Source organism: Ovis canadensis, chromosome 4 (genome assembly GCF_042477335.2).
Source record: "Ovis canadensis isolate MfBH-ARS-UI-01 breed Bighorn chromosome 4, ARS-UI_OviCan_v2, whole genome shotgun sequence".
Taxonomy (NCBI): domain Eukaryota; kingdom Metazoa; phylum Chordata; class Mammalia; order Artiodactyla; family Bovidae; genus Ovis; species Ovis canadensis.
Window position 1 is genome coordinate 64,866,317 of NC_091248.1, and position 15,009 is coordinate 64,881,325.

Genomic DNA, 15,009 nt, shown 5'->3' on the forward strand with positions numbered 1-15,009 from the left:
TGCCCAGTAGAGTTTTATACATACACATAGATTTTTTTCTTCTTCTTCTAAGTATTTCACTCATTTTCAGTTGGAAAATTAATAGGAATCTGCTGGAAAAATTTGACTCCTTGATTCAGGAAAGATTTTAAAATTTATATCGAACAGTTGGTGAGTGATTTTATTTAGATGCTTAAATTTTTTTCTTTACTTATTAACTTAAAAATAACTTTATTTTCCAGACTTCTCTATATAGTAATTTCCTATTGCTACAGCTGCTAATTTGGAAGTGATGTGAAGGTGTTTTAAATTTCAATCCTATTGTCTAGATTTTAGAACTGCTTTTCTGGACATTGTATTTAACTTGGACTATATAAGACATAAAGTAAGCCAGGGCTGTTTTGAAATGTGAGCATAATGGTAGTGGACATTTGCCAAAAACAGGTTTGTTTGATCTTGATTTTGTTAAACTTCCTGTAGTTCTTCATTGTGATAATCCTCTAGCCCAGGAAGCTGGAGTGTAACACAAATTCATTAGCTTCCTAACCTGGGCCACTGCCAGACTTTCTACTAAAGCCACTGTCATCAGAGTTCTACCAGGTCTTTCTTTACCTTCCAAGGTAGGGTGGACACACTAGAGCATTAGAATCAGGAAGCCCAGGACAATAAATCATTTGTTGTTGCTGCTGCTTAGAATATCTTTACTGCAAAGCAACTTTGAGATATTCTAAAAATATAAGCAGCTCATCTAAACAGATACTAAATAGAAGTTTTTATTTTTTGAAAGTTTGAATAGTTAGTTGAATTCTGACATGTAGAATCCCCAGGTCTTCTTAGGCATGCAGAACTTTTCCTCCTCTCACAGTGATACCTTTAGAATAGGAAGGTTGTCTATTATGTTTTTCTGATACTCTGGATTAGCTTCCTTTCTACAGCACTGTCTTCTCTGTGCATGCTTACTCTGAAAGCATCTGTGTTTTTTTAGCTATCATGCCTTTTTCTCATACTGGCACATTATGCTTGTAAATGTCAGGTTACTCCCATGTTATTCCCGTTCTCCACTTCTAGCTGTTTTCATTTTGGAAACTGTCAGCTCTAAACAGGACTTTAAAAAAATCATCATGTACCAGGTCTCATAACAGGTGCTGGGCCTTGCAAGAGGAGAGCCAACTCAAGGTGCTTCCTGCCCCCCTGAGAAACCCAGTCCTGGGACAGAGTGGGCACCCCTGAGGCAGCTCTGGTCTTTAGGGACAAGCCCAGTCACTGTATCCCAAGGGCCGTTTGAACACCTTCTTATGCTCCTCCTGTTTCCTTCCAGGAATCCAACAGAGAGGGAGGAAGTGGAAGACCCAAGTCTTAATCCTCAAATATGTCTTGAAATATTTTTTGGATGGGTGAATCCTCAATCCACGTAGGCCTCAGCTGCTACTTTTTTTGTTTTCTCCATCTGTAAGCAAACCTTTCTAGGCAAGAATAATTTCAATAACAAGCATGAGGAAAGCTGTGAAATAGCACCTTGAGACACAATCTTCAGTTGTAGGACTCTCTGCCTGTCAAGCAAGGGAGGGGGAGTAGATCAGAGTGGTGGACTTGGATGCCCCCAGGCAAGGTCGAGGCTGAGGCCAAGTGGAGAGTGTGGGCTCCATCTGAAGAGCTCAGCAGTTTCTTGGCTTTGTTCTCATGGTAAGGGAATGCAGGCCTGGCATTCTGTGTCTTTTAACTTTTCCAGAGAAGCTAGACATCTGGAATTTTACTTGAAAGATCATTATTTAAAATGTTAGCAATTAGTTCAAAATCTTTAGAATTCCTGTACAAGACCAAGCAAAACATTTCTGTAAGCCAAATCTGCTCCCCAGGCCTCTGGATAAGTTGATGACTAAGGTCTTGCTGAGTTAAGTGTTTTTAGTGTCTGTTATTCTCACATTCTCTCTCGGGGTAGAACATACGGTGTCTTGCTGTGGCCGGAAGTAATTCAGAGAAGAAGGCTGGGAGCCTGGGTTGAGAGATTTGATTTGACTGCCACCAGTAGGATTTCCTGGAGAAGGAAATGGCAATCCACTCCAGTACTATTGCCTGGAAAATCCCATGGACAGAGGAGCCTGCTATAGTCCATGGGGTCGCAAAGAGTCGGACACGACTAAGAGACTTCACTTCACTTCTTCACTTCAGTAGGTGCCCAGAGGCCCTTTCCTCTTCTCCCAGGAGACTGTTGGACATGTGTAAAATGCTTGCTGTGGTGGCTACTGCCCCAGAGCAGCTGCTGTTTACCATCTGGGTAGTATATCAATTCTGAGTCGAAGCAGATGGAGCTGAAGTTTTGGCCAACCAGCTTTACAGCCAGCCTGGAGACACCTCAAAGATACAGCCGCTCGAAGATGTAAGCTCTTGTTTCTGGAAGCAAAAGGATCTCGGGTTTTTGTTTTTCTCCAGGTGTGAAGGGTATTATCGTTTAGGAAGCCACCATTATAGATGGGACAGCGTTTTTCTCCAGCTCTAGTGGTGTGGGATTAAGGGAATAGAATAAGGCAGAGACCCGTGTATTGGGCTAAAAGTACTGCTAAAGTGGCCCTCAGGTAAGCCAGCATGAGATACGACCACCTGTGCCTGAGCTGTGCTGTGTCATGAGGGCCACCTGTGGAAAAATAAAGAGGAGAAGGAATTATAAGTTTTTCCTCATTGAAGAATCAGAGCATGCATTGGAAAAACTAATATTCATCAATTAGCCTACTTTTTGCTGATTACAACACAGTAACTCTAAATTTCAGCTAGCTCCTCTCTGAGAAGGTGATGGAAGCAGCAGTCCTGCTTTTTAGAAAATTACAAATAATGAAGTATTTTAGGCTTTGTGAACCATATAATCTCGGTTGTGACTATTCCCTTCCGCTCTCTTCCTGTGAAAGTATCCATAGCAATTGATACCAACCACAGGAATGGGTGTGGTGGTATTCTAATAAAACCTCTGCATTCAGAAACAAGTAGCCTGCCGCATTTGACCTACAGGCTACAGTTTGTTGACTCCTAGTTTAGAACATTGACAGCTGTGATAGATTGGAATATTTGTCAGCAAATACTCACTTAACCTTCTTCTCCTCTTTGGATGGAGTGTATACATCTCAGCTTCATGCCCTTTGGGCTTTAACCAATACAATATGAGCAAACATAATGTGTACCGAGATTCCACTGTGCTTAGATGGTTGAGCTTGTCTCCTGTGCTCTTGCCATTTGCCATGAAGAGAACATGCCCCAGGTCATCTTGGACCAAGGGGAAAGACAGGACAGTCTAAGACAGACTTAGACCCAACACACAGTTTGAAGCCAAGCTCTTTGACACATCGCCTGAAGCAGAATCGCCAGCTGGCTCAGACTAGATCAGCTGAACTGAACTAGACCCATGAACCTGGGAATAAATTGTAGATTGTTTTAAGCCTCAGAATTTGGGAGTGGTTTGTGAACACAGCTTGACTGTCAAAATAGCCAACACAGAGGAGGAGCCTTACCTATCCAGATAAAACAATTAAGATATGAATCTCCTTTTCAAAAACCAGAACAACAAAAGAGGATTCTCATCTCCTCACACAAATTCTAGAGAAAAATAAGATGATGTTTTTCTTTATTATATAACCCTCCACTCAACTCTTCCTCACTTGCCCCGTTTCCCATGCTCCTTCCATCATTGGAATAAACCCTGCTTTGTAGATTCAGGCCCCCATATGTACAGCTGATCAGTACTTAACACCTCTTTAGAGAGGCATAGCTTTCCTCAAGCCAACTCCAGAGAGGACTCAGTACAAGAACTGGGTGTTTAATACTTTCTGCATTATATCTGGGAAAATATCCAAACTCTTCCTCAAAAATGAGAAATAGAGGTTTCCGAGAGCCTACTCTGCATTATTGTGTGGGCTAGATGCTAGGCAGGATTTATCTAGTCAATATCTGTTTTGTTTCTGCTGCATATGTGCTGAGGTGGTCCCTAAGGACACAAGGGTGTGCAAATCAAATTGGAGGGCTTTAAGGAACACTTCAGCTAGTAGGAGAGATGGGCGAGTTAGTTCAGTTCAGTTCAGTCACTCACTCGTGTCCGACTCTTTGCAACCCCATGAATCGCAGCACACCAGGCCTCCCTGTCCATCACCAACTCCTGGAGTTCACTCAGACTCACGTCCATCAAGTCAGTGATGCCATCCAGCCATCTCATCCTTTGTCGTCCCCTTCTCCTCCTACCCCCAATCCCTCCCAGCATCAGAGTCTTTTCCAATGAGTCAACTCTTTGCATGAGGTGGCCAAAGTACTGGAGTTTCAGCTTTAGCATCATTCCTTCCAAAGAAATCCCAGGGCTGATCTCCTTCAGAATGGACTGGTTGGATCTCCTTGCAGTCCAAGGGACTCTCAAGAGTCTTCTCCAACACCACAGTTCAAAAGCATCAATTCTTCGGTGCTCAGCCTTCTTCGCAGTCCAACTCTCACATCCATACATGACCACAGGAAATACCATAGCCTTAACTAGACGGACCTTTGTCGGCAAAGTAATGTCTCTGCTTTTGAATATACTATCTAGGTTTCTCATAACTCTTCTTCCAAGGAGTAGGCGTCTTTTAATTTCATGGCTGCAATCACCATCTGCAGTGATTCTGGAGCCCAAAAAAATAAAGTCTGACACCGTTTCCACTGTTTCCCCATCTATTTGCCATGAAGTGATGGGACCGGATGCCATGATCTTCGTTTTCTGAATGTTGAGCTTTAAGCCAACTTTTATCTTAAGTGGCATATCCAGAAGCTTGTGGGAGCTTGGAAGAGATGTACTTGGCCTTGCCTGGGGATAGGAATGTGGGGAGTATTTCAGGGACGTCTTCCTGAAGGAATTGACACTTGAACTGAGTAGTTCTGAAGGACATGGTTAAGGTGAAGTCCTGTAGTCGTAGAGCAGAAAAGGAGATAGGAATGTGGGGAGTATTTCCAGGAAGTCTTCCTGAAGGAATTGACACTTGAACCGAATCTTTCTGAAGGACATGGTTAAGGTGAAGTCCTGCAGTTGTAGAGCAGAAAAGAGGCTTTAGAAGTATCTTCCACTTTACTCATTAAAAGGAAGCTTTCACTCCCTTTTAAAATTTCAGTCTGTCCCAAACAGAGGTCCATCTGATAAGAGTCAAGCTTCTCAGAGCAGTCTGTGCCATGGGTAACTTTACTATTAAAGCCATTGCAAATAGCATCTAAACATTCTAGCTAATTAGCAGTTATATAAACACACGTATGAAAAATAAGGTAATGATTCTCATTTCCCAAGTCAGGTGTACAACGCTGCATGATGTCAGTTTTCAGTTGGAAATAGCTTCAGATTTCTCGGCTATTGGTGTTTGCTGTCCTTTTTCATTGATGAGGGGAAAGGAGAATGAGTAAGACTAAGAAAATGATCTAATTACCTTGCAAATGGTTTTCTTCCAAAAAACAGTCCTCTGTTTGATTTGTGACTTCTTTAGATTTTCTGTACAGTTTAGTGGATTTGAGCCATTGATATGACAATAAATTATTTAAAAAACCAGTACAGCCCTATTAGCACGACTCAGGCCAAGACCGCGATTGTGCCCGCTAGTCACTTTTTCCTTCCTTTTGCTTGGGAGTAATCACTGACCCAGCCTCTAATGACACAGATCAACTTTTGCCTTGAAGGTCTACAGTTAAGTTCCTTTAGATTACCAGAAGTAGGGTTACAGGATCAAGAAATACAAATATTTTAAAGTATCATAGGTCATATAACCAAATTGCTTTCAAAAGTGTTATGTCATTAAATCACTACACTGTATGAACATGTGGGAAGCACTTTTGTTCCTGAGTGTGGGGATGGAGAGAAATGAGTGTGGGGAAGGAGAGAAATGAAAAGCCAGGCGTAAAGATAGAGAGACTTTAGGGAAATTCCGGCAATGTTTTGAAGTGGTATTTTGCCCACCTGAAAAGTGTTCTTTCTCTGGACTTTGCCACTCACCCCATTGTGGCAGAAAGGAGAGCATGGTAGCCTTGTGCTGGTTAAGCTCTGGACGTAAGTGACACACATTACACTGGCCAAAGGAAGGCACCAGGTTCAGCAGAACCGGGGGTGTATAATCCTCCCTCAGGGAGAGCTAATGTAGGAAAGGAAACCAGAATAGTTAGCAAAGAAAAATACCATCCACCGTAATACTCCCTATTTGCTGACTTTGCCCCATCCTTGGGGAGATCAGATCATTCAGATTTCCAATCTTTTACTTAGTTTAGAAGCACATGCTGGCCTTGAGGGGAGGGATCCTGTGTCTCGCAGTTATCAGTGGGGTGTTTGCATATGGTAAACTTCTTAGGGTGGGCATAGTTCTTTTCTAAGGAGAGATATGGAAACGTACTTATTAACAGGTAACAGAAATGCAAATTTGGTTTATTAGATACCTGTGGTGGAAAGCAGTTCCTCTATAGGAAGTACATTTTTTCATAGCTGATTTACGTGTTTTTGTTACACGCTCTCAGTGAAGCTGTTCGGTAAATGTTTCCTGGTCCACAGGGAGTGACACTGACAGAATTGTAGCAGTTTTCTGCCTAGTGCAGCAAGGGAGCTGCCTTGGCTTGTTCACCCAGAGGCATTCTCCAGGTTCCAGGCACACATTTTTGTTGTGGTTAACAACCTGTCTTTACCGTTTACTGTAAATTGGTTTTCTTCTTTATTGACAGTCTTTTCCATAACAGTTTTTTTTGGAGTAGTATCGATGGATAACATCAAGAATTGCTTCTCATTTCACTTTCTGTGTCTTCATCAGGAAAGAAATGCATGACAGTTCAGACACCCTGATGCTCAGAGAGATGGACTGTTGCACAGGGATGGGGGTCACACTGCAGTATCAGGTGGGCTCTGATTTAACGTGGTGTCTCTCTTCTGTTCCCCAAAGATCTCTTCCCTCGAGGGATGGTGAAGTTGGAGAGAGGCTCCTTTAACCCTCCTGCAGGATGAACTCCCTGCCAGAAGACATGGAGAATACTCTCACGGGGAGTCAGAGCTCACACGCTTCTGTGCGCGACGTCCACTCCATCAACCCTACGCAGCTCATGGCCAGGATCGAGTCCTATGAAGGAAGGGAGAAGAAGGGCATATCTGATGTCAGGAGGACTTTCTGTTTGTTTGTCACCTTTGACCTCTTATTTGTAACATTACTGTGGATAATAGAGTTAAATGTAAGTGGGTTTTGTTTTTGTTTTCTGTGACATTATATGAATTGTTTCCAGAGACAAAGTTGTTTCTTACTTTTCTCATCATTTCTGTCTCACTTTCATGAATTCCGTCTTTCTTTGAAATGAGGCATTCTTGATCTTCTCCAGTTGATTTGAACTTTCCTTGTTTTTTACTGTTATTGTTTAAAACAAACCTAGTTAGTTTAAAGTGTATTTTGTTGTTATGAAAGTTGAATTCATGGCGTTTTATTTTATAACAGGAGTTGGCAAACTGCAGTCTGAGAACCGAATTCAGGTGGCCTGGTTTTATAAATAAAGTTTTATTGCAACATAGCCCTGCCCATCTGTTTACATATTGTCTGTGGCTGACTTTCGTACTGAGTGGTTGAGTTGAGTAGTTTCGACAAAGTCCATTTGGCCACAATGGGAAAATTTTTTATCCCCTGGCCTTCTAAAGAAAAAAAAAAAGTGCTGGTCCTTGCTTCAAAAAAGTGTAGCATGCTTCTAGAATATGTTTTAATGTTACATCTACTTTGTAGTTCCTACATTTAAGATTTTTGCATGCGCTTATTTTTTAATCTTTTTTCAAAGAGACTATTTATTCATATTTTATCCAGAAGAAATCCTAGAGACATGTGGAGGTTTGTTTTGTCAGCTTTCTGTGGTTATATTGCCAAATAATTGTCTAGACCAGTACTGTCCTTGTTCATGCGCTCAGTCGTGTCTGACTCTTTGTGACCCCGTGAACTGTAGCACACCAGGCTTCCCTGTCTCTCACTATCTCCTTGAGTTTGTTCAGACTCACGTGCACTGTGGGTGATGCCATCCAACCATCTCATCCTCTGTCGCCCCCTTCTCCTCTTGCCCTCAATCTTAACCAGCATCAGGGTCTTTTCCAATGTCCTAGTGAAATACAATGCAAGCCTTGTATGTAATTTTAAGTTCTCTAGTTGTTATACTTCATAAAAGTAAATATAAACAGGTGATACTCACTTTAGTAATATATTTTATTTACCCAATATATCTGTTTTCTTGAAAACCGTGCCTTTGTTTATATTTCTTATAAGCACAGGAGGGAACTCTTTCAGAATGCTTTCCTCTCAGGCAAAAATTGTCTGTTTCCTTTACTTTCAGCAATTCATTTATTTCAAAGAAATATTTGCTAAAGCCTGGGTAGCAATAGTTATTAGCCATTGTTTATTATTAAGAGGTTGCTCTTTGCAGGCATGGTGCTAGGTGCTTTACAAGAAATTTATTAAAATATAGAAAATATGAAAGGATGCTGAGATTCCTGTTAAAAAATTATTTTTAATTTTGCCTCATAATAGAGTGAGTGTCTAAATCTAAAGCGATTAGCATTCTGATTCATACCAAGAATTTCTGTTTTAGATTTTAGACTCTTAATGATTAGCATCATTGGAGTCATTTAATTTCATCATAAATTCTAATAGAGGAATAAAGCTCTTTTTGAAAACAGATATATACTTATATTAGAAAATAAAAAGCTTTTTTTTTTTAAGAAGAGAAGATTGGCTCTAGAATCAAGGTCATGTGCAATATGAATCTGCTGTTAGGTTTCTGTTCACAGATTGTCCTTCTTTTAATCTAACTCTGTGGGTGTGCCCTATTATTATTTAAAGCCAGAGAAGCCGGCGATACAACAGTAATTTCAAGTGTCTCTTTTTACTATGTGTTGCATCAAAGAACATATTTCATTTGATATATTTTCAAAACAATCAGCTGTGGAATGAGAGATGAAAAAGAAATACACCTTTTAATAGGAAAGCTTAACAGTTTTAAGGAAGCACACTTAACATTATTATAGTGATAGCACAAAATCAAGGCGTTTGTTGGTTTGCCACTGATATGATCATACTGAGTGCGTTTTAAGTAAGAGAAGCTGTGGTTTGGGGCTGTGGTGGGTCATGGGGTTACACTTCTCCCTTCCTTCCTTCCTTCCTTCCTTCCTTACTGCTTTGAGGAAATTAGAATGGAAGTGAAGTAAGTGGAATGCTCCCTGTTTCATTCATCATAAGGGACCAGTTTCCATCTGCATGCAACTTGTTATAAATGAAAAATCACCAGGCCTAGCAATTGAGAAATGTGTTTTTATCCTCACTTTTCCTCTGACTGCCAGTTTCCCGATTTGTAAAAAGATCAAAAAAGAGTATATGATCTTTAAGATAGTATATCTTGACTTTCTTAGAGAGGCTATTTTTTTCCTCTAAAGGCACATTTAATTTTCTAGTTCTATTTGTTTAGAATCGTCAGTCCTGACCATCCCTTTTCTTTTGTTGTCTGTTTCTGTAAACCTCTCTAATCACTCAGGTCCCTTGTTATTTTTACATGCTTATACATTTACTGAGTGCCAAGACACAGGATTCTGACTGAGGTGTTGCAGGCTTCACAAAAAGCTACAGATTTAAAGTTTAGCTGAAGAGATATAACAGGTATCTTATATTGCCTCCTGGTGTTAATCTTTAGAAGAGGAAAGCAACAGCATAAAGGGAACTTAGGCCTTCAAAGGAATATGAGGGCCCAGATGTTCTAAGCAATCATAGCAATAACCAAAATACTTTGCCTTCACATACAATTTCCAAGTTGGCCACTTTCCTCCTGGCTCCAGGGAGCTGACTGGCACCAACCCAGCCTGGAACACACGGCCTGGGCAAGCTGGAGCGGCCTAAGAGCACCGTGGTTAATTTTCCTGCTCAAAGACCTTGGGGTGGCTGATTTCTTTGGGTCTGGTTGAAGGGATGGTTCTGGTTCTGTGTCAGACCTTTTGGTACATGCCTGAGTAGACTGATTTCTCAAATTAGATCTAGAATTCACCGTTGACTTGGTGTGCCTGAAGATTCTATTTCTCTTTTCCCCTAGACTCTTAGACTGACAGGCATGGGGATCAAAACGGCAGCAGAAGAGAAATCATTTTTCTTTCACAGCTTTTGATACCTGGGTTAAGATTATAGATCAAGAAAGGCCATTATCAGTGCTTATTGCCTGTCTTACTATATTTTCCAACTGATGTATTTGAAAGGGCCAGGATGCTTCTGGTTTGCCTTGGAGCCATCATGACCAGCTGTGTGGCCTCAGGCAAGCCATTTAAGTTCTCGGAACCTTGGTTTCTCAGTCAGGTAACTGAGCTGATACCTGTCTTGCCTTCCTTGTGACTTCTTGTGAGGATCAAATAATAAGATATATACCACAGCCCCTTGGCAGTTATGAAGCTCTGTATAACTATAGATTGTGTAAAGCCCTATAGATTATGTAAAGCCCTAAAGTAAATTTTAGGGCTTCCCGGGTTGTGCAGTGGTGAAGAATCTGCCTGCCAGTGCAGGAGATGCAAGAGACATGGGTTTTTGATCCTCCAGTCAGGAAGAGCCCCTGTGGTAGTAAATGACTATCCACTCCAGTACTCTTGCCTGGAAAATTTCATGAACAGAGGATCCTATCAGGCCATAGGGTCCATAGGGTCGCAGACAGCCACACACACTAAAAGTAAGTTGTACCCAGAAACAGAAATAAACAAGTTGCTTATTATTCTCTCATTACTGTTACACTTACGTTTCAGGTGTTTATTATCCTACTGATTCTGATTTTTATTATTTCACTGTCACTATGTTCTGTGGTTAAACTGTGATCACCAGTGATAACAGAAATTCACTGGAAGAGTTCAGTGGATTGGAATTATCTGAGGAGTGAGTGGAGGAGATGAACTGAATTGTGTATGGAAGGAATTGTGTGTGGGTAGAAGGAATTGGGGATAGAAGGATGATGTAAGATCAGATGGTGGGACCAGTGGAGAGACAATTTGGTGAAGGAGGTGAACAAAAGCACTGAGGCAAGAGTGTGCTTGTGTGTGTGTGTGTGTGTGTGTGTGTATGGTTTGCGGAGGGGACAGGGGCAGACACAGAGAAAATATTAGCCTGTCTAGAAATAAGGTTCCCATAGGAAACAAAATTGCCTAGGTAAGTTGGTTCCAGACTATTGAAAATATTAAAACAGCTACAGAGAAGTGTTGGACTTACTGTAGTTGTGAGCTGAGATAGATTCTAGAGCAGATTGGAAAACACAGTTTTGAGATCTTCCAGAAGTTAATGACTCATACTCCACGTCGCATCATGACCTACCTGCTGGATCTGTTTGGATGCTTACCGTGATGTGCTCCCCAGTGACACACACATCCCTGCTTTCCTTCGCTTTGTTCTTTAACAGGAAATGATACCCAGATGCTCAGGCCAATGGTTAAGACTCATCCTTGATTGATTTGCTTGGTTTATTTTGTCATTCTCATGCCTCCTATCCTTAAAAGTAAGGCCTGTCAAATCCGCCTGCAAAACACACTCACAATGTAACCTCTTCTTTCCATTTCTACCATTACTCACCCTTGACCAAGCAACTCATCCAAACTACAGTGCCCTGTCTGAGCCTGACCAGTTTACCTGCTTCCATGCTTGTGTGTGTGTGTGTTAGTGGCTTAGTCATGTCCAACTCTTTGTGACCCCATGGACTGTAGCTCACCAAGCTCCTCTGTCCATAGGATTCTCCAGTCAAGAATACCGGAGTGGATAGCTATTCCCTTACCCAGGGGATCTTCCCAACCCAGGGATCGAACCCAGGTCTCCTGCTTTGCAAGCAAATTCTTTACCATTTGAGCCACCAGGGAAGTCCTGGATTCCACTCTTGCCCTCCCCAAATCCATTCTGATAGAAGCCAGAGTGACTTTTAAAAGTAGAATAAGTAGAAATATAAATCAGATAACATTTTCTGTTTAAAACTTTTCACTGACCTATCAGAGCACTTAAAATCCAAAGCCCCCAAGAAGCCAACCCCAATTTCCTTTCCCACCCTTGGTTCCTGGCCCACCTAGATCAGCCAGACTTCTATTCACAGAATGGAACAAAGCTCTCTTCTGTCTTAGACCCATTCTTCTATATGAATTGGTTCATTTCCTTCATCTTGATGTAGATTTTGTCTTACTATACTAGTATCAGTCATTTCAACTGATTTAATTCATTTAAAATCAGTCACCAAGGGAAGATTTCCATGACCACCCATCACAAAGGAGTCAACAGTTATTCCGCCACACTGTCCTGCTTCTGTCCTTTTAGCACTGATTTTCTTTTTTCCTTTTTTTCTGATTTTCTTATGTGTTATCTGTCTGCACTTGCTAGAATGTTAGTTCCACAAAGACAGATATTCATTTGTTTACTGAAGTATTTCCTATGTGTAGAATAGTCCTTGGCACTCACTAGGACTAGTTCCTCCATATCCATGATTCCCCCGCACCCGTGGATTCAATCAACTGTGGACTATGTAGGACTATAATATTTAAAGTTGAAAAATAGCCACCTGTAAGTGGACCCATGCAGTTCAAATCCCTGTTGCTCAAGGGTCAACTGTGCTTGAAAAGGTATCTAAGCCAAAAGGATTCTTCTTCGTGTCAACTTTTACTCTAATACGACCGATCAGTAAATCGTAGTAAATCGCTGGTAGCTCAGCTGGTAAAGAAATCATCTGCAGTGCAGGAGACCCCGGTTCATTTCCTGGGTTGAGAAGATCTGCTGGAGAAGGGATAGGCTACCACTCCAGTATTCTTGGGCTTCACTGGTGGCTCAGATGGTAAAGAATCTGCCTGCAATGCAGGAGACCTGGGTTTGATCCTTGGGTTGGGAAGATCCCCTGGAGGAGAGCATGGCAACCCACTCCAGCATTCTTGCCTGGAGAATCCCTATGGACAGAGGAGCCTGGTGGGCTATAATCCATGGGGTTGCAAAGAATCAGACACGACTGAGCAACTTCCACACACACACACACACACACACACACACACACAAGTAAATCGTACAAAGGTATTCCTTATTGACTTTTCCCCCTTTTTTCTTTTACCCAGATCTATGGTTAATTTTCCTCTAATTTGTCCTCAGACAACTGCACTGGTTTGTCAAGACCGGCAGTGTCTGTACTACAGATTGGAAACTTGAATTTGCTATTGTACATCATGTTCCCTATTATCAGCTAATTCACGGGTCCTCACAGTTACAGAGGGTCTCCTTGGGCCCTTTCTTAGCTGTCAGAGATATGTTCCTTTCTGATTTTTTTTTTTTTAAAGAATACTACTTTTAAAAAAGTAGTATTCTTTGTAGTTTGATATGCAGAATTTTAAACTTGATCATTTAAAATTCATCTTGACAGAATTGGGAGAGGACAGAAAATTTATCATAATAGGTTTACTTTACATCATCTACTATAACTTTGTCACATATGATTGTAGGTCTAGCTTAGCCTTCGTTCTTTTATCTATTCAAGAGTGCAGAATTTTGAAATGCTAGGAGCAAATAGGAACAACCAGGGAGATTTTTTACATTTCTCTTCTGTGTCATGATAACTGTTGTCATGGATGTTTGCTAAGCGATTAGGGGACAACTTGGCCTTCCAAGACTTAAAATAGTGAAGAGTGATCAGAAAGTGAGGGAAACCCTGGATAAATGTTAAATTGTCTTCCATCAAAATACATGTTTGTATGATTGAAGATGTTCTCTTATAAAAGAAAAAAATCATGTTTAACATTTTAGTGTGCCAAAATATAAGCTATAGCAGGGCATTGTTTGCCATTATCTATTTGTTGAATTCAGAATTGAAGTGGGAAATGCCCTTCACCATTTTTCTGTTCGAAATATCAGGGTTCTGACATGTTTTAAAATTTCTGGTTGTTGTTCTCTGTCTTCTGAAGAAGATAGAGAAGTGTTTGTAAAACCTTACTTGTATGTTCTCCTGTTTTATTTTCGCACATAACACTCTCATTTTCATTTCTTCCTGTCCTTCCCAGGTGAATGGAGGTATTGAGAACACGTTAGAGAAAGAGGTGGTGCAGTATGACTATTACTCTTCTTATTTTGATATATTTGTAAGTATTCTCTGTTGTATATTTCGGACATGATGAGACTAAGCAAAAGGCAGATTTCCTCTCAGTAGACCTTTCTATGCAATTCTTTTTTCCTCTTTTAAGCATTATCTTTCCCCTGAACCATTCATTGCTCTCTCTGGTCATTTCAAGGAAAGAAAAGATTAATGAGAAATAAGGGAGCACAGCAGAAGAAGCCATTCAGATTTTCCTTTATTCTTTCAAAAGTAGCTGAGATAGAAGCCATCAGCAGATGCTGAAAAGGAAAATTTACTTGTTTATGTAATAGCACAGTGAAAATGCCATTCCTTTTCTGTCTTGTGGTAGATTTCTGAGTGTATTTTTAATAATAATTCTGTTTCATTTTTCCATAATAGGAGTTTTTGAGAAAACTTATATATTGACAATCTTGGGCAACATTAGTCAATTGTAGAATTGTATAGATGCAGTTATCTGTAGTTGAGGTGTTCATTTTAGTCAAAGGAATATTTGTAGTATCTTTCTAGGATGCACTGTGACTTTGAATGGGTTTGATAGATCTCCATGGTATCTTTTTACAGGTGATAGTGTGAATAAGTCAGGTCTCAGCATTGTGTTACACAGTATAGGCAATTAAAATTCATTAAAAATTCCCCCCAATTCACTTTAACTACTTTATTCACTATCCTGAGAAGCTGTGTGCACAATGATTAAGACCCTTACAGTCAGCAAAACCTGGGTTTTATTCACAACACAGTCACTAATTGTATATATTTGCATATATTAAGTCTAAACTTCAGTTTGCTCCTATTTGAAATGAAATCATCATAGTTCTGAAAATAAAATAATACCCAGAAAACACTTAGCCCAGTGAAAGGTATGTTTCAGAAGCTCAGAGATTTACCTCTAATCATTGTTACCATCATCATTAGTTTTGATTGAGAATATTAATGGTTATATTT

At 40.5% G+C, this 15,009-nt stretch overlaps 1 protein-coding gene across 3 annotated transcripts in view; it reads left to right on the forward strand.

Annotated features, from left to right (window-relative positions):
* Window positions 1-15,009, forward strand: part of STARD3NL (STARD3 N-terminal like) — a 75,489-nt gene that overhangs the window by 27,511 nt on the left and 32,969 nt on the right. For all 3 annotated transcript variants that reach the window (XM_069587933.1, XM_069587932.1, XM_069587934.1), the window contains 2 exons: window positions 6,885-7,167; window positions 13,994-14,071. In XM_069587933.1, coding sequence (XP_069444034.1) covers window positions 6,943-7,167; window positions 13,994-14,071 — 303 coding nt within the window. In that variant the 5' untranslated portion in view covers window positions 6,885-6,942. The remainder of the gene's footprint in view (window positions 1-6,884; window positions 7,168-13,993; window positions 14,072-15,009) is intronic.